Here is an 18,876-nt window from a genome sequence, read left to right as displayed (position 1 = left end):
CTAAATAAACTGTGTTTCTGTTTTCTGGCATTCCTGAAGCAGATGTGATAGAACTGAAAGCAAACAACTTAAGCAACACACTCCACGCATTACCATCTAAAAACAATGTAATCATGAAACTAAAATGTTTATGCAATAACCAAAGACGGAGACAAAGAAACCAAAAGTCATTTTTGTAAGACAAAGTCCTGGCCAGCACTTCCAACAAGAGGATTTATTGAGTTATCCTGAAATGGCTCACCAGGAAAAGTCAATGTGACTTGATTTCTTGGTTTCCTGCTATTAGTCCAAGCAGTGAGAAAGAATTTAGGAGGAACAGGGCTGGTTATCACAGAGAACAGGGTTCTCCAGACAGAATTTCAAGATAGGCTCATGAGAAACTAAGCAACATCGACCTCCAGACAACATCCCCACAGCTCACCCAATGACACTTCTCCATGTGTGGACACTCCCTCCAATGTCAACCAGCAGCATCCTTCTTTCTCCCCATATGGCTGATGTGTTTGCGTTTGCCTTCTTGCCTCCCTCTGTCTCCTTAGGTCCTCTTTATCATTCCAGTTCTCTCTCTTCCTCCAGGTTTGGCTCAAAGCTCACCTCTCCTCTGTCTGATCCCAGCAAATTCTGGTCTTTTATTTTTTTCTGAGCTCTCTTCTGGTCTGTACACCCAATTAACATGAAACAATTAGCAAGTGCATTGACAGGAACAGCCCCAATGAATGATTACTGCTGGATCTCCTAACATCCTAAATGTCTTTCTTTTTATGGTACAATGTGGAGATAGGAGAAGTTCCCTCCTTCCTTCCCTTCTTCTTTTAATTTAGTGTTTATTAAACACCTACTTTAAGCAAAGCACTGTTGAAGGTGTTTTCATGCATGATCTCACTTACTTTCCTCACAAACCTCTGTAGAAATGTCTACCAGTCCAACTCTGCTCCTCTCTGGCTTTCTTTTCATGGCATGATAACCTACTCAGTCCCCTGGTGTTGTGCTTGGTTCTTCCTTCCTCCTCAGCCTGACATCCAACCAACTGCCAGTTCTGTATCTTGTATCTGGCTCCTTCTTTTAATCCTCCTGTCTTTACAGCTCTTCTAGATACAAGAGCCTCTTTAAACTGGTCTCCCTGCAACCAGGTTATCATTCTACACAAGGGTTGGTTGGCATCCCTGCACACATACAAAACTCCATGATTCTTGTTGTCTACATAATATAACCTGAGTTCCCAAGTTTGACATTAAGGGACTGCTGCCTTTCACACCTTTCATATCCCACCACCTATTAAAGTTTATCTTCTAAACACATAGAGTTTTTTTCAGATTCCCCAAACACACCAAGCAACTGTACTCTTACCAGTTTTTGTTCATGCTGTTCCCACTGTATGAAATGGCCTTCTCCCATCTCTGTCCTAGAATAAAATCCTCCTTCTCAAACCTAGCTCAAATGCCACTTAACTCCCCCATGTCAAATTTAATTGTTCTTTCTCCTGAACTTTCTTAGATTTAGTTGTTTATGCTCTGAAGCTGCCTCTAGATCATAAAATACTGGAGGGTAGAGATACTATCTGTTTTTCTTTGCATTCCAACACCATGGCCCAACTACACCAGCACTCCCTAAGCATAAGCAGAAATGAAGTTACTAGCACTGGTAAGTGTGTTTACTAGCTACCACTGTCTTCCAACTGTTTCTCAGAATTTCAGGCTAACAAACATTTATTAGGTACCTGCTACATACAGAGCACTATGGCAGGAGCTGTAGAAGCAAGCCAGCTAGTGAGCCCTGGTGCTTTTAGAATGCATCTTTTTGAAGACCTACTTACCTCACTATTCTAAACCACCAAATATACCATTATTTGAAGACATAGCCACTCTTGTGGATCAGCAACCATTCACACCACTTCCCTCCTTCACCAGATATAGTAGAGGTAAGATCCCTATGCTTCAAAAAGCACTCAAGAAAAGAAGGCTCATGACTCTAGAAATCAGAGGTGTTCTTTCCTCTCAGGACAGAGAGTGGGTTGATATAGAAAATAAAGGCAATCGGCTCATAGCAGTACTAAGTCTCAAACCCCATATTATAATGAGCACTTAAAGCCATGAAAGTAGCTAAGAAACCATGAATGTCTGGGAAAACTAAAAAATCTATTACCTATGAAGTTGTGCTAATAGATTAAAACTTTTGTAAGGGATAATTTTTTGGTTTGAAGAATGGTATTTTGATAGCAGCTGTGCAAATTTTCCTGAAGAGGCCAAGGTAATCTATGACATAAGGTGACCATATGTCCCAGCTTGTCAGGGAGTGTCCTGCTTTACACCTGTTGTCCCTGAAAAATTAATAGTGCCCCCTTTACTCTCATAACTGTCCTAGTTTGAATGATAAATTACATGACCACTCTTATGAGTGTACTGTCGGACTTCAGTGGCTTGTCCATACAGGAGAACACAGTTTGCTACAATATAGGGAGTGATACTGACAAAGAGACAAAATCCAGGTTTCGTGACACCAAGTCCAAGCTCTATCTCAGAGAAACATATTTCCTCTAAGTTCCCATAAGTTAATTAAATGAATTAATTAATTCATCAATTAATCAAGAAAACCACTTTGGAAAATGGTAACGATGCATAAGAATGATTTCTACAAACTAGCCACTACAATTTAGTTGGGGAAAGTACATACATATTCAATAATTAAAAGGGTCAGAAATATTCATAATATGGTACCAATTGTGAAGTTCAAATGACAATTTTAAAAGGGGTCAAAGAAGAGAAAAACCCTCCCTGGCTTCAGACTTCGGGGGAGGCTTCTGGAAGATGATGAAAACCTGAACTGGGCCCCAAAGGAAAGAGAAAGAAAAAAGGAAACAAAAGGTATCTTTCCCTGAAAAAATAAAGGTAGAAAACAAACAAAATTGGGACAGGAATAAATGACCTAAGTGATCCTACAAGCATTATTACTTTCCATTGCAGCAGATAAAAACAAGACAAGAGAAACACGATGGTCTACATGGCTTTCCCAAAATCAAAATCTTGCAGTGATTTAAGTCACAATCATCAGATTGAGGTGTCTTGCAATCAGACAAGTGATAGCTGCTAGATGACAGTGCTCTTCCCTGTGATGTGGTGAGCAAAAAAGTGGCCACCCTTTGAGTTCTATCCCCAGCCTTTTCACTAACTGGCCAAGTGTCTGTGGGCAAGTGGTTTCATCAGTTTTGAGCCTTAGTTTCCTTAAATAAAATGCTAGGGTTGGATGAAGTAGTCTCTAAGAAACTTTCAACCTCTGGCAATCCATAGCCCTCTACATTCAACTCTCACTTTCGTTTAGTATGTTCTAGGTTTAGCTCAATAGTGGATGTGAGTGTTAATTTCTAGCAAAATGGCAAAACAGTGGGCTGATCCTGTGGGTCTCTTCTCACTACAAAGATGTGATTCTCAAGAAAACATCACAGAGCTGAGCTAGGAAAAAAAGGAAGAAAGGGAAAGAAGCACAGGAGATAGGAATGAAGATAAAAATTGAAACCAGAGGGGCACTTGGGTGACTCAGTTGGCTGGTCGTCCAACTCTTGATTTTGGCTCAGGTCATGATCTCAGGGTCATGGGATCCAGCCCTTCACTGGGCTCTGTGCTCAGAATCCCTCTCTGCTTGTTCCTGTCTCTCTGCTCCTCTCAAATAGATAGATAGATGATAGATAGATAGATAGATAGATAGATAGATTCTTTAAAAAAAAAAAATTGAAACCGGAGCTTTCACAAAAAGTTGACTCCATGGTGCCCAGAGTTTCAGATTTATACAAATGCCCCTAGAGATTTGGGGGGGTAGTGATTATATTCTAATGTCCATAAAGGGGCATGGCCGTGGTCCCGTATGAGGCAGGGGGGCCAGAATTGAGCCCCCTTCATAAATCTCAAAGCCTTAAAAAATCACCTTATCCATGAAAAAGAAACTAAAAGCAATCCTTCCATTAGGCCAAGATGAAGGGTAGGAAATTGCCTTATATCCAGAGCTCAAGATACCTTTGTGAAATCAAAACCCTAAACTTGAACCATATTCAGCTCTAGGATTAGAATTTACATTATCTATACATCTAGGTGACAAAAACACGAACATAAACCAAGGACCACTGAAATCCCTGAGATCTCCAGAAAAAAACAAGTATGTGGCTACCATATAGGGACAATGTCACAACTTAGGAATCACAAGTTTCCCATAGAAAAGAAATCTGTGTGAGCTGAACTTGCCAAAGTACACACACACAGACACACAGACACACACACACACACACATACAGGGAAATAAACTACCATGAGGGACAGTCATAAAGGGAAATTTGGAAAAAAAAAAACTAAAATCCTGAGAACTGGAAAAATACTAGAATCTGAAATGACTACAAAATAAGGTTGCTTAAAATTATTAAAGTGGCATAAGAAAGACTAAAAACCATAATTAAATAATAAGAGTAAATGAAAAAAGAAAATAGGCAGATTTGAAAAAATAAAATAGGACTCTTAAAAATATCTCAGTGGAAAAGTTAGACAATAGAATAAAACAAATATATGGGGGATCCCTGGGTGGCTCAGTGGTTTAGCGCCTGCCTTTGGCCCAGGGCATGATCCTGGACTCCTGGGACTGAGTCCCGCATCGGGCTCCCTGCATGGAGCCTGCTTCTCCCTCTGCCTGTGTCTCTGCCTCTCTCTCTCTCTCTGTGTGTCTCTTGTGAATAAATAAATAAAATCTTAAAAAAAAAGAATAATAGAAATATAAAACTACTGAACTGGAAGAGTAGATTTGAGGAAATCAACTAAAATGTAACACAGGACTTCCAAGTAAAATGGAGAATTGAACACACATGTCTAATGTGGTCTCATGTTGAATCCACACTAAAACTAGGGAAAATAACCATTTAAAAGACATAAACCCACAAGGATAAAGAGAACAGGTGAAGAGATAATAGTAACAAGACTTAAGATGGAAAACAGATGGACAAACAGCAACAAAACCAGCAGATCAAAGGAAGCTGAATTCTAAACTAGTAATAGAGAATGTTAGGAGCCAACCAGCAGATGCTCCAAAGGTCCAGGAACAGATAGCGTTAGTTATATCTGGAACTGGGGAGGGAGAAGAGGAGAGAGGCGACTAAAATGAGGAGAATGGAGTGAAAGATTTTTAAGAATCAATAAATCCCTTCCTCAATCCATCCTGCTGGGCAGGAGCCTCTATCCCAATGGGTAAAACTGGAGGTTTGGTCTCTAGAGAGAAGAGTCTTAGATAGGGAGATGCCATTCAACAAACAAAATAGAAAGTTGTATTCTGGGACACCTGGGTGGCTCAGTGGTTGAGCGTCTGCCTTTGGCTCAGGGTGTGATCCTGGGCTCCAGGATCAGGTCCCACACTGGGCTCCTTGCGGGGAGCCTGCTTCTCCCTTTGCCTGTGTCTCTGCCTATCTCTCCCTCTCTCTGCCTCTCATGAATAAATAAATTAATTAATTAATTAAAAAGAAAGCTGTATCCTGAATGCTGACTCCTCCAGTCTTATTCCTCCCTGCAGCTCTCAGCTCTCACAGGTAGATATTTACCCTCCATATAAGGGGTTGGAAGCATGTTCCCTGGAAAGTCTGATCATCCCTGATATTCCCCATCTTTAGGGGTTGACTTTAGGAGTTCTCCAACACATGGCATAAACATATTATTCCACACTGATGCTCAAAGTTAGCCAGCCCCTCATATATCCTCAGAGCTTCTAATAAGCTTATTAGTTCTTCATTCCTGAATAAAGGCAGACAGCCAAGGATTACTGGACATGCAAGGAGAGCCTCTACATGAAAAACAGAATTCAAAACAGACAAAAAGGAAAAAGTAATGGAGAGGAAACAGAAATCATGAAGGGGGAAGAAAATTTCAAAAGAGAATACATTTTTTTTCTCAAAAAGCTAAGAGAATGCCACACGATGAAAACAGAACACTTAAAAAAAAACTCGACTATTTATAGATGAAAAGAGAAAATTAAGACAGTAACAAAAAAGAAAACCCAATAGATAGGTTGGAAATTGAGTTTAAGAAACTGCTCCCCACAAAAGCAAAAAGATGATGAGATAGAAAACAGGAGAGAAAACGTGAGACAATCAGAGGACTGCTTTAGCAAGTACAACACCCAAATAATAGGAGTTCTGGAAAGAAAGACTAGAGCTAATAGAGAAAAGCAAATACTAGCAGATTGAAAGAACACACTGAGTGCTCAGTATAATAAATCAAAACGGACTCATGAAGAGGAAAATTATTGTGAAATTTAGAATCCTGGGGAAAAGAAGATTCTACAAGTTCTAGAAAAAAAGAAAAAAAATCAGGTACAAGGCATCAAAAATGAGAATCAGAGTCTAGCCTTCTAACCACAACACTGGGAGTTAGCATACATAAAGAGCAATGTCTTCAAACTTCAGAAGAAAACTTATCTTTGACTTAGATTTCCTTGTGCAAGACAGGTAAGACATCAAGTAAGAAGAGAGACTAAAGACCTTTAGAGTCACTTAAAATTTGGATGTATCTCTTCTGGGTCTATTTTTGATCGGCTATGCAGGCTGGAAACCACAAAAATGAGTGAGTGAAAAAAAGAGAATTTTATGCAATCCTACATAAGACTAAGATAGAAGGATCATGTGGTGAAGGGAGCAGATGGCTGGGCACCAGGCAGAGAGACCAGTCCATCCAGACTAGGCCAGGTGGATCAAGAGAAAGACATACTGAAAGCCAATGCACTGTACTAGGTTTTAATTCTGATAACCTGCTGGAGGATGTGCTCCCTCCAGCAATGGGGTAAATCAGGAAAGGAGATCCAACTCAGAAGAAAGGCAATGGAAAGTTCTAGAATAACAAGAGATATCCCAGCATGACAGGGGTACAGCAGGCCTAGAGAAAAGTTCAGATAAAAGGAAAATGGAAGTCTTCAGAAATGATGCCACCAAGAAAATAAGTGCAATCAACAGATTACTGATGTGATCAGCCTTGTGGCGAAAGGTACTTGTGAGGTTACACAAGATATAGGGGAAATCGGCAATAGGTATGCAGAACACTAAGGAAATGAAAAAACAAGACAGATATTAACTTCATGAAAATAAAAAGTTCCACTGATAATACTATTAACATAGGCAAATTAATGAAAACACTAACAACTGAGTTAATCAAAAATTGCAATATAATTACACTGGGAGGAAGTGGAGCATAAGCAGTGGAGACAGTTATGTAAGAGAGTTAGGTTTATTTACTAGAATAGTTATGGCATCATGAAGAAGATTAATAAAATTTTTAAAAAGTATATATATTACTTAGGCATGTGGCAATATTTACATATGCACCAGAAGAAAAAGCTAAAATATACAAAGTGATGTTCTCTAGGAGGGGGACTGGGCGAAGCAGGGTATGCTCAAATTTGTTCCCACGGAAATTAAGGAGAGCGCACATAAGTAAATATGTACAAGGACGTTTATTTCTCACAGTGTTAGTGGAGAAATAAAACTAAAAATAAATTAAGTGTTCACCAGTAGTGGAACAGCTAAATAAATCATAGAATAGCACAGCATAGAATTTACTCAGCTATTTTTTAAAAACTGTTAAATTTGTATCTACTTATCTGGAAGGATATCCTGAATACATACTAAAAGAGAAAGGTTGTGAAGTCATGCATATGGTATGACTGGATTTTTTGCAAACAAAACCAAAACACTGTTATTTAATTTATATGGATATATAAGTGCTGTGTGTTTATATGAGCTTCAAGAAATGTCCCAAAGGATGCACGCCAGAAGTTAATATTGCTTACCTCAGAAGGACAGGAATGGAAAGAGTAGGGGGTGACTAAGAAAAAAAATCAACCACAGGAAAATAGAGATGTGTATGAGACATGAGAATATCAAGGTCTAACACACATGTAACAGTGGGCTAAGGAAGCTGTAACAAAGACAACTGGGGAGAGACAATATTCAGAGATTACGATTGAGAATTTTGCAGAATTGATGAATATTGGGAATCCTTAGATTTAAGAAGCATACTGAATCCCAGACAGGATTGTGGTGAAACTAGATCATCGATGACAAGAATAAAAAGAAAAAAAATCTGTAAAGCAATTAGAAAGAAAAAAAAATAGACATCTCTAAACAAATAATAGATTAGTGCCAACTCCAACACATCAATGATAGGTGCTGGCAGGCAATGAGGTAATAATTTCAAATGCTAAGGAAAAATATCTGCATGGAATTCTATTTCTAGAAAATTACAATTCAAGACCAAGGGTAAATTAAAGATATTTTCAGATAGACTGAGAGAGATAGCTTAGTATTCTCAAATCCTTGATGAAATAACTACCCAAAGATGTCCTTCAGTAAGAAGTATTTGAACTGAGGAAGGATGAACAGAACCTAAGAAGCAGCATCAGTTACATTTACTGAGGGCTTTACTCTGTCCTTTACTGCATACCAGGCACCTTTCTAAATGATTTACAGTGAAATTGGGATCCAAAGTCAGGCAGTTTGCTTCTAGATCTCATACTCTTAACTATAGTGTAAATAAACGGCATATATTTTGCTAAATTTTGAAAAGTAGATTTGTAAAAAAAAAAAATTGGCTGGGGATAAAAAGACAGAAACAAAATGGTAGATGATAAAATATCCAATGGTATCATATCAGAACATGAGAGAGAAAAGCGTTGTTAACATGTTCTAAGGAGTCTGTTATTATATTGTTTTGGAAGCAGAGATACAGACAGACTTTAATTTTGGACTTGTTAACTCAAATACAATTTTTAAGGTTTAAGGGTGACAGCTAAGATAAAAGAACAAAACACATACATACATTACAAATCAAGAAGACAACAGCAATCTTTTTTTAATGGTATAACCATATTTATTGTGCCTGGGATACAAGGTGAGGGAGAAACCAACAGGAGGAAGGTGGGGAAAGTCCAGAGCTCCAGTTAGAGGCAGGAATGTATATCTGCCAGGCTCATCACATAAGGAGAGGGAGGGCTCTGAGTACATCATTCCCTTGGTTTCTCCCCTGGGCTTCTTGAGCTTCTTGGACATTGGTGGATCTCCATGACCACCAGCCAAAGTCCTCTGCTTCATCCAGCTCTCACACTAGCCCTGGATAACTGCACCCATGGGATTGCTTGGCTACATTGCTCCATTCAGAGGAATCCTTGGAGACTGGAGTGTTGGGAGGCTTCCAGCTCGGTATAAAGGGTGGTCGTCAGCTCACAGACCTCCTGCTGGACAGCCACTCCAAAACTGACCCTATCCTCAATCCAAGGTATTTGCAGTTGCAGCCAGGTGAGGATCAGGCTGACTGCTCAGTGACATCCTCAGTCCCGGGGGTTAGGTACTGCAAAAGAATCATGATCTTCTTGCCATTCACTGGGCTACTGAGAAAACCTTGGCCTTCAGTTGACCCTTTCATTTTTCATCCATTTCTTCCTTCTCTTGCAGTTTCTTCTGCTCTTCCTTCTCAGGATCAGGTACCAGAGCATCTATAGGGGCCTTCAGACTGTTCAGGTGAGCTTCACTGAGAGCTGGATCCTTTAAAAAATGCTGCCAGCTCAGAAGTCTTCTTGGGGAAATTGCTCCTGAGTAGGTCCTCTGTCTTCATGGAATATATCCACCTGGGCTTGGGATTCAGGCTGGACTGTGTGGTGGTCATGGCCAGGGGGCCTGGCACTGCACAAGGGGCCAGGAGTGGACACAGGGAAAGGAAAGTAAAACCAACAGGAAAACCCAAGTCATCTAATAGAAGACAGAACAGGAAGAAAAAATAAGTAAAGAAGAATCATGGCACATAGAAAACATCTGGGTTCCTACTCATATAAGAAATATATGACTTATCAAAAATATTCTATCCATTAAAAGGCGGAAATCTTCAGACAATTCTGTAAAACTCCTTTTACGAGAGAGAAGTCCAAAACATGTCACAGTGGGGATACACATAAAACAATGCATTCAAATAGTAAGTGTCCCTACAAATAATAAATATTCAATAAATACTTCTTTTAATTGAATAAATGAATCCAATCAAATAGATTTCAGAGCCAAGAGCATTTGGGGGAGTGGTAGCAATGAGGGTCATTGCTTAATGGTCAAAGGATACATTCACCAGGAATCCTGCTGTATACCTACCAGTACAGTGTCAAGTGTATATAAAGCAACAACTGAGTTAATTGTATGAATGTAACAATTCAAAATTATAGTGAGAGATTTTAGCACACAACTCATGAAATCAACAGATGAAGCCAAAAAGTAGAAAAAAATACACAAGATTATAAAATGTATATTACAAACTTCATCTAATGGACATGTAAAGAGAACCCTCCACCCAATAAAGAATACACATGAAATGTTTACAAAAATTGACCAGGTTCTGGGCCACAGAGCAAGTCCCAACAAATTTCAAAGAACTGCTAACATTCAGACCACAATCATCAACCAGAATACAATAAAAGTTGAAATCAATAACAAAACCACAGCCACCAAGCCCCAGTACATTTGAAATTTCAAAAACACACTAAGTTATTAATATGAAATAGAAATGAAAGTAACAAAACATTTAGAACTGAACAATAGTTGAAACCCTAGATTTCAGTAGAAGGAATGTTTAGCATTAAATGTAATACCAAAAAACAAGGAAAACTTAAAATTATGAGGATAAGCAGCAATAAAATAAAGAAAATGGTAGATACACAAGATACAAGATAGGTAGATACACAAGAATGAATTAGAAAAACAAAAGAAGGCAGAAATAAACACTATTAGGCATAAAAACCCCCATAACTATAAATGTAGTATTTTTTAAGTATGAGATTTCTGCTCTCTGCTTTAAAGCAATAAATCTAAAAACAGATGAATAAAAAAATCTCCTAGAAAAATATGTTACCAAAACTGACACACAAAAAATGAGAAATAGCAAAAGCTATTTTGCTATTTGAATATATTTTTATAAGTTCAGTCTAAGGTTGGATTTTAGAAACAGACTGACAGTACAAAAAAGGAAAGCAAAAAGTCAATCTCAGTTCAAAATACCAATGTAAAAACCCTAAATAAAACATCAGCAAACATATCCAGCAGTGTAGTGTGTGTATAAATATATACTATTTCTTTAAAAATATATTTTTAATCTGATATATAGATGTATCACACATATCATATTTATCACATGATTAATATGTGATGTGCATGTGTGTGTGTATTTCTGATGATCTAGTAGAGTTTATCCCAGAAGCTCAAGGAAGATTTAACTTTAGCTAATATTATTCATCACAGTTACAGATCAAGAAGGAAAAACTATATAATCGTGTCAATAGTGGCAGGAAAAGTATTTAATGAAATTTAACATCCATTCACAATTTTAAGATGCAATGAAATACCTAACCAACCAAGAACAGAAGGAAGTCTTATTTTTAAAAATTTTTAGAAGATTTTATTTATTTATTTATTTGAGAGAGAAAGAGAGAGAGCTCAAGCAGGGGGGAGAGGCAGAGAGAGAAGCAGACTTCCTACTGAGCTGTGAGCTTGACAGGGGCCTCGATCCCAGGACACGGAGATCACGACCTGAGCTGAAGGCAGACATTTAACCATCTGAGCCACCCAAGCCCCCAAAAGGAAATTTTAACTAAGAAGTAGTTGTTATGAAGAACCTACAATAAACTTTAGGAATACATTTCCTTTAAAGTCAGACACTAGACAAATACGCTTTCTCCAGCACCCTCCATTCATCATTGTGTGAGATAACAGTGCTGATGCAATAAAGCAAGAACAAGGAATAAGAGAAATAAGGATTAGAAATGGAGAAACAAAAGAAGCATTATTTGCAGATGATAAGACTATCTACATAGAGAATCCAAAAGAAACTGCAATTATAAGTAATAAGACAGTTTGGCAAGAACTCTGGAGACAAGATTAACATACAAACACTCATGACATCCTTATCAACAACAATCAATTAGAATATGTAGTTTTAAAAAGATTCCATTAGCAATAGCAATAAACTATGATAAACATAGAAATAAATCTAAAGCAAATTATTAAACTTCACTGAAAGTTGTAAGACCTAAATAAACAGAGATATATATCATGTTCAGAGAGTTGAAAATTCAACATCAATATCAATTCCTTTTAAATTAATATATAAATTAAATGTAATTCATATTAAAATCTCAGAAAGCATTTTTTGTGGACATTTTTAGCCAGTTTAAAAATTCACATAGAAGAATTAAGGTAAAAAACAGCCAAGACAGTATTGAAAAGGTGTAAGGTGGGCTCTTGTTCTACTAGATATTAAGACATTAATTAAAGCTTTGTAATTCAGACACATTAGGATTGGAGAAGATATAGATCATTAAATCAACGCAACAGAGAGAGCCCCTCCATGTATCAGAGCTTAGGATGAGACAGAGGTAGCATAATAAAACTGTGGGAAAGGACTGAACTCTTTAATAGATGGTTTGGGACAACTGGTTATTCATATGGGAAAAAAATAGATCTCAAACTCACACTATATCCACAAATGAGTTCCAAGAGAATTATAGTTAACTTCAAAATATTTAGAAAAAAATACAGTCACTATTTTTATAATCTCAGGCTAGGGAATGATAAACAATAGCAAATAAACAAACAAACAAGAGACAGGAAAAAGTGGTGATAAATTGGATTTTAAAACTCTTGTGAAAAAAGATCCCAAAAAGACAAAGCTTAAAGGCAAGAAACAGACTGAGAGAAGATTTAAAAAAAAATCTAGTCAGGACTACATCAAAATAAAAGGCCTCTGCACAGCAGAGAAAACAATCAACAAAACTAAAAGGTAACCTACAAAATGGGAGAAGATATTCTCAAATCACGTATCCAATATGGGTTAGTATCCAAAATATATAAAGAACTTATACAACTCCATATCAAAAATACAATCAGATTTAAAAATGAGCAGAAGACATGAACAGACATTTCTCCAAGGAAGACATACAGATGGCCAATAGACACATGAAAAAAATGTTAAACATCACTCACCGTGAGGGAATTGCAAATCAAAACCACAATGAGCTATCCCCTCACACCTGTCAGAATGGCTAAAATCAAAAACACAAGAAACAAATGTTGACAAGGATGTGGAGAAAAAGAAACCCTTGTGTGCTGTTGGTAGGAATGTGAACTGGTGCAGCCACTGTGGAAAATAGTATGAGGTTCTTCAAAAAATTAAAAAGAGAATTACTATATGATCTAGAAATTCCACTACTAGGTATTTACCCAAAGAATATGAAAACACCAATTTAAGAAGATATATGCACCCTTATGCTTAGTGCAGCATTATTTACAATAACCAAATTATGGAAGTGGTCCAAGTGTCCATCGATAGATGAATGCATAAAGACGGGACAGTGTACAGATATAAACATATACATGTAAATACATATTCCGCACAATGGAATACTACTCAGCCATAAGTAGAAAAAGATATCTCACCATTTGCAACAACATGGATGGATCTAGAGAGTATAATGCTACATGAGATAAGTCAGTCAGAGGAAGACAAATACCATGTGGTTTCACTCATATGTGGAATTTAAGAACAAAACAAATGAACAAAGAAAAAAAGAAACAAACCAAAAAAAAAAAAAAACAAACCAAACAAACCAGACTTTTAACTATAGAGAAAGAACTGATGCTTACCAGAGAAGAGGTGGGTGGAGGAGATGGGTAAAACGGGTGAAGGTGAGTAAAGAGTACACTTAATCATGATGAGCACTGAGTAATATACAAAATTGTTGAATCACTATAATATACACCTGAAACTAACATAACACTATATGTTAACTGTACTGGAATTTTTTTAAAATCCTGGATTTTTTTAATCTTTAAGAAAAAAGAAAACAACCCACTACAAAAAAATTGATCGAAGTCTACCAACTGGCAGTATGTAGAATAAGAAACCCCCATTACCAACGTTCATGAGAAAGAAAAGCATAACTTCACCAGAAATCAGAGAAATATAAATCAATACCACAGTGAGATACCTTTACAACCAATCAGATAAGCAACATATAAAAGCCTGATGATGCCAAGTCGGAGAAGATGTGGAGCAAGGAGAACCCTCCCACGTTGCTTGGAGAGCAATCAGGCAACACGTACCAAAGCTGATGACGTTTCTCCCCTCAGACCCAGAAACTGCACATCTGCATCTTTGCCTTTGAGAAGGGATGAGATCAGAATGAGGTAGAAAGAGACTAAATCTAACACATGCTGTAAACCCCCCTTTTTTTTTCTTTTAAAGATTTTATGTTGGGGGCACCTGGGTGGCTCAGTCTGCCTTGGGCTCAGGTCATGATCTCAGGGTTCTGGGATCAAGCCCCATGTTGGGCTCCCTACTCAGGGAGGAGCCTGCTTCTCTCTCCCTCCCTCTGCCTCCCCCCACCCCCGCTTGCACTCTCTCTCTAATAAATAAATAAATAAATAAATAAAATCTTAAGAGATTTTATTTTTAAGCAATCTCTACACCCAGTGTGAGGCTCTAACTCATAACCCTGAGATCAAGAGCCACATGCTCTACCAACCGGGCTAGCCAGGCACCCCTATAAAAAATCTTTTTAAAATGTGGTGCGCGCGCGCGCGCGCGCACACACACACACACACACACACACCCAAGAGAAACTCTTCCACATGGTGCAAAGCACATGTGCATGTTGTAGCATTGTCTGTAATGTCACAGAGTCAGAAACAACTATAATATCCTTCAAAGGGCATTTTAAAAGTTAGAAACAACTTTAATGTCCTTCCTTTGATCGAATACTATACAGCATGAAACATGTATAAGGTAGAGGTACATCTTTCTCAACAGGCTGATCTTATGCACATAATGCAGAACATAAACCTGAAATCACTTAGATAACGTTTAAAAACATTTAAAAATACACATACTGTCTATGGATACATATGTGTCAAAGATGCAATCCCTCATGGTAAAGTAATGAGCATCAAATTTAAATTGAAGCTGAGAAGGAAGAGGGGGAATGATGGGCCCAGGAAGGGCTTTATCTCTCTCTCCCCTTTTCACAGGTGGGTGGGAAAACCTGAAGCACGTATGGCATAAAGATATGACAAAATGATAGTACACATGCATTTGCTATCTCATTCTCCCTATTTCCTGTTTGCCTGAAATTGTTCATAATAAAAAAAAATACCGTGTTCTGCACATTTTAAAGATGCCAATAGCTATTACCACTAGGAGCTCTCTTAGGCAGCCAGGGCAAGTGTTACGATTATTGACAGATGATGAAGGTGAAGGAGGAGTGGGCAGGGGGGCACATAGTTTACCATCAGAGGGCTCTGAGTACCCCCCACCCACCCGCCAACATCACACTGAGATGCTTGCTCCAATCATTCAGTACTTTATATAACACAGGGAACTAGACCATGGCGCAACAGAGGGTAGGGGAGGCTGGCAAAGGAGAAGACAACCTCTTCCCTTCTGGAACAGACCGCAGCCTGAGGAAGGGCAATGACATAACTTGATAAAAAGGGAAGAAGACAGGGTGCCCCGGTCATCTGACAGCTTTTCAATGAATCCTGTAATTCTTTCGTGGAGAGGCTGACCATTCACTATGCACCTGCTAAGAAGGAGGAAGTGAGAAAAGTGACCTCGGCTCTGGTCACTTTGCCTTCACAGCCCAGCACCCTGTGCAAACAGGATGCTGCAGTGGGGACACCAGCCTTGAGATCCGGTCCGGGATTGGTCCCTTACAGGCTCTGCCTTTCAGCTCTTCTTATTTCAAACTGAGAAGGTGGACTGCCATCTCGAGGCCAGTGAAATTCTAGAATCTACTTCCCCTGTTTTTCAGGATTTGTTTTCCCTTTTCTCTTAAAATCTGAAAGAGAGCTTCTGCATTTAATATTTGCACATGGTTTTGAGGCTCAGTCCTGGACATGTCCCAGCCATGTTCCTTCCCCCTGGTGACATACACCAAATACCCAGTAATAGTACTTGGTGTCTGGAAGTCAATAAACACTACTCCTCCACCCTGCTCCCCCCACCGTCCCCACTCTTGGGAGTCTGGGAACTGTTAGGTATGGAGGTCACATGACTGTAGCTTTAACTAAGCAGCAAGGAATATGCCCTATTCCACCCCTGCAGTCATACACGCTGTGGGGAGGTGAGGACGAGGGGGAGGGGTGGGTTCCCGACCAAGAACTCAGCAGCACTACACGCACATTTTAGGCTAGAAATAAGAAAGAATTTCCTGGCTGTAGGAACTGCCAAATCGTAGGGTGGGTAACCAAGGGAAGTTCCAGAATCTCCTCTAGAGATCTTTAGAAACCCAATACAACCTCACATATCAGAGACAATTTTTTGCAATCCTGCCTAGAGACAGAAGGACCTGGTGCCTGGTCGGCCCTCTTCCCAGGCATGGGGTCCAGCCTCTTGCCTTCCCCTACTCTTCTCATTATTATATACATCTCCTGTCTATCTTCTTCCCCTTACTGCCAGACCTCGGGCTTGTTTTCATGTGATCCCTTGCCTCCTCACACCTTTCCTTGTTGTTTTATGGAAAGCTGGTCAAAGGTCAGAGTTGCCCAATTACCCACACATAGTTCGGTGGTAGCATCAGATACCCAGGCAAAACAGAGCCATGACTCCAATTCCAGCCTCAACCCCAAAGCTGGATGGAAACGGAGAAAATTAGCTGTTGCTAACAATCCATTATAAATGAAAATAGGAGCCTCGTAATTGATTTTAAATAGATTTTTTTTTTTAAAGAATCATTGGCCTTATTTCATGAAGAATACAGAGTTTCCAAAGCATTCATTCCAGGGTTGGATTTTTTTTCCCCCTTTCTTCTGGCTTAAACCCCAAATGGCCAAGATCCGAGTCTGAATAAACAGTGTGGGTGGTGACCGTTCTGTGAGGCCCGGTAGAGGATGCAATCACTTTCTTCCTCGGTTCAGCATTAAATCATGTGAAACTAGCCCGATTGCGCCCCAGAACTTCTACTCACTAAAGGAGGGCCACATAGCAAGGGTTCTTTCTCTGCTTCTCGGGGAGAAAAAAAAAATTAATTCTCCTAACTGCGAATGTTTAATTATGTATAAAGTTCATTGACCCCACAGGCGGCTGTCAGATGATCTTGCGAAGGCCTGTAAAGGCATCCCAGGAATGCAGTGATGTGGGCAGAAACCGAGTGGATTCATGCCACCGAATGCTTGAAACGGGACGGAATCTGCGGCCGTCCAGAAAGGCTCCAGTGAAAACAGGACTTCGGGATAATCAGTAATTTAATCTCACCTACGCATTTCGAGGCCTTCAAAAGTGAGCGTTATAAATCAGAAACTCAGGAAGGATCCCACAGGGAGGGGGCCCATGACGACGGGTGAAGTAATTCTGTTTGCTGGTTACGGCCGCAGCTGGCTGGAAGAGGCAGGCGATCGCAGTGGTTTTTTTCCCCATTTTGGAGGTAATGCTTTCTGACTTCCCAGCTACCGACACGAAAAGACAACGACGATGAAGCAATCCCATTCATAAATACACCGTGGGGCTTGGAGGAGACGGCAGCGTCTCTGTTTATTTAGATGGTTTTGATAGAATACGGCCCTGGAGTGTGCCCCCAGTGACTGTGTGTCTTTGTCAGAAGATGCCCCGGAGTGTGTGATTCACACACAAGGGCTGGACAGCCCCCTTTGGGCTAATGGAGGAGAAGGGGACAAGCCAGGTGACCTTCCAGACTCTGTCCCCCTCCCACAGGTTCTCTCCCGGGCACACGCCTGGCTCCTGGCCCCCAGCCTATTGTGAAAGCCAGCAGTGGGAAATATTCGGAGACAGTGTGGTTTGGGCTTCTTCGGGAGGGGAGGCCACAGCCCCAGGGGACGCTGCGGTCAGGTGGCCAGCTCCAGGGCACTCTCCTACATAGACGCAGGAAATACAAACTCATCTGGCTTGGGGCTTCCTAAGATTAAAGTGACCTGTCAGGGGTAAGTTTTCAGTCCAGACAGGGTCTATGAGGCAAAATACAATCTTTCAGTGGAGAGAACTTCCCAGTGTTGTATTCCCAAACACAACTAAGCTGCACTCTCTCTGGCATCTTTATCGTCACGAGTATAGAGAATGGGTGGCCAGAGTTTGGCCAACAATTCTGCTCCTCTGATGGAAGCAGAATGGAAAGAGTCTCACTTGTTTCATTTTTAGCCTACCCTGAAATTCTTGGGTCCTTGAGCAAAATCAGCCACTGAGCTTCTGAATGCACCCTTCAGGTCTGCGTTCAGCTCATGCTAATCCAATAGATAACAGATAGATAATAGATAATAGAAAAAGCTAATCCAATAGATATTTGGAAAACATAAATAATGCGGTAGGTACTATGGGCGATACAAAAATCAAAAAGGCACAGACGAACCCTGCCCTCAAGCAGGTCAGAAATGAAGAGGCACACATTAATCCTGGGAGGGCTCAGGAAGCTTTCTGCACGCAATCTTCCCAGGGTGTGGTGGCATCTGACTCGCACTTTTACCAAAAGCTCCATGTCCTCCTGTTCACTGTGGCATTTTGGAGAGGAAAGAGGTATAACTCACTGAGTCATGATTATTCACTGCTGGGTTCTATAATTTTACCTTGTTTTTAATCCATCTGACATTTGAGTCTCCTGTCAAGATCCCTTTGTTAAGGCCCAGACCATTTCATTCAGTGAGCAGTTAGTAAAAAAGAAAAAGAATTTCTTCTGTCTTCCCACCCTAACGAAGGAAGCCTTCCTTTAAATCCTAAAAAAAAAATTTCTAGAAATATGATTCCCCGTAATTACAGGGGAAATATGCTTCCAGATAAAGAAATTTGGACACTAAGTAATATCTTAAATCACTTCCACCTTTTGGACACTACA

At 39.6% G+C, this 18,876-nt stretch overlaps 1 protein-coding gene and 1 pseudogene across 3 annotated transcripts in view; both read right to left on the bottom strand.

Moving 5' to 3' along the window:
* The window catches only part of LOC129514527 (apoptosis regulator Bcl-2), a 171,296-nt gene that overhangs the window by 81,232 nt on the left and 71,188 nt on the right, over window positions 1-18,876 (bottom strand). Inside the window, exon 3 of one of the 3 annotated variants that reach the window (XM_055333157.1) lies at window positions 9,529-9,754. The exons of the other annotated variants lie outside the window; for them this stretch is intronic. Within the exon in view, the coding sequence (XP_055189132.1) occupies window positions 9,668-9,754 (87 nt within the window). The 3' untranslated portion in view covers window positions 9,529-9,667. Of the gene's footprint in view, window positions 1-9,528; window positions 9,755-18,876 lie in introns of those variants that run through there. 3 annotated transcript variants of the gene reach the window in all.
* LOC129514563 (proteasome activator complex subunit 1-like) lies at window positions 9,013-9,660 on the bottom strand (annotated as a pseudogene).

The sequence above is a fragment of the Nyctereutes procyonoides genome, unplaced genomic scaffold (assembly GCF_905146905.1).
Source record: "Nyctereutes procyonoides isolate TBG_1078 unplaced genomic scaffold, NYPRO_anot_genome, whole genome shotgun sequence".
Taxonomy (NCBI): domain Eukaryota; kingdom Metazoa; phylum Chordata; class Mammalia; order Carnivora; family Canidae; genus Nyctereutes; species Nyctereutes procyonoides.
The sequence above is the reverse complement of the archived record's forward strand: the minus strand, read 5'-3'. Positions and strand labels throughout refer to the sequence as shown.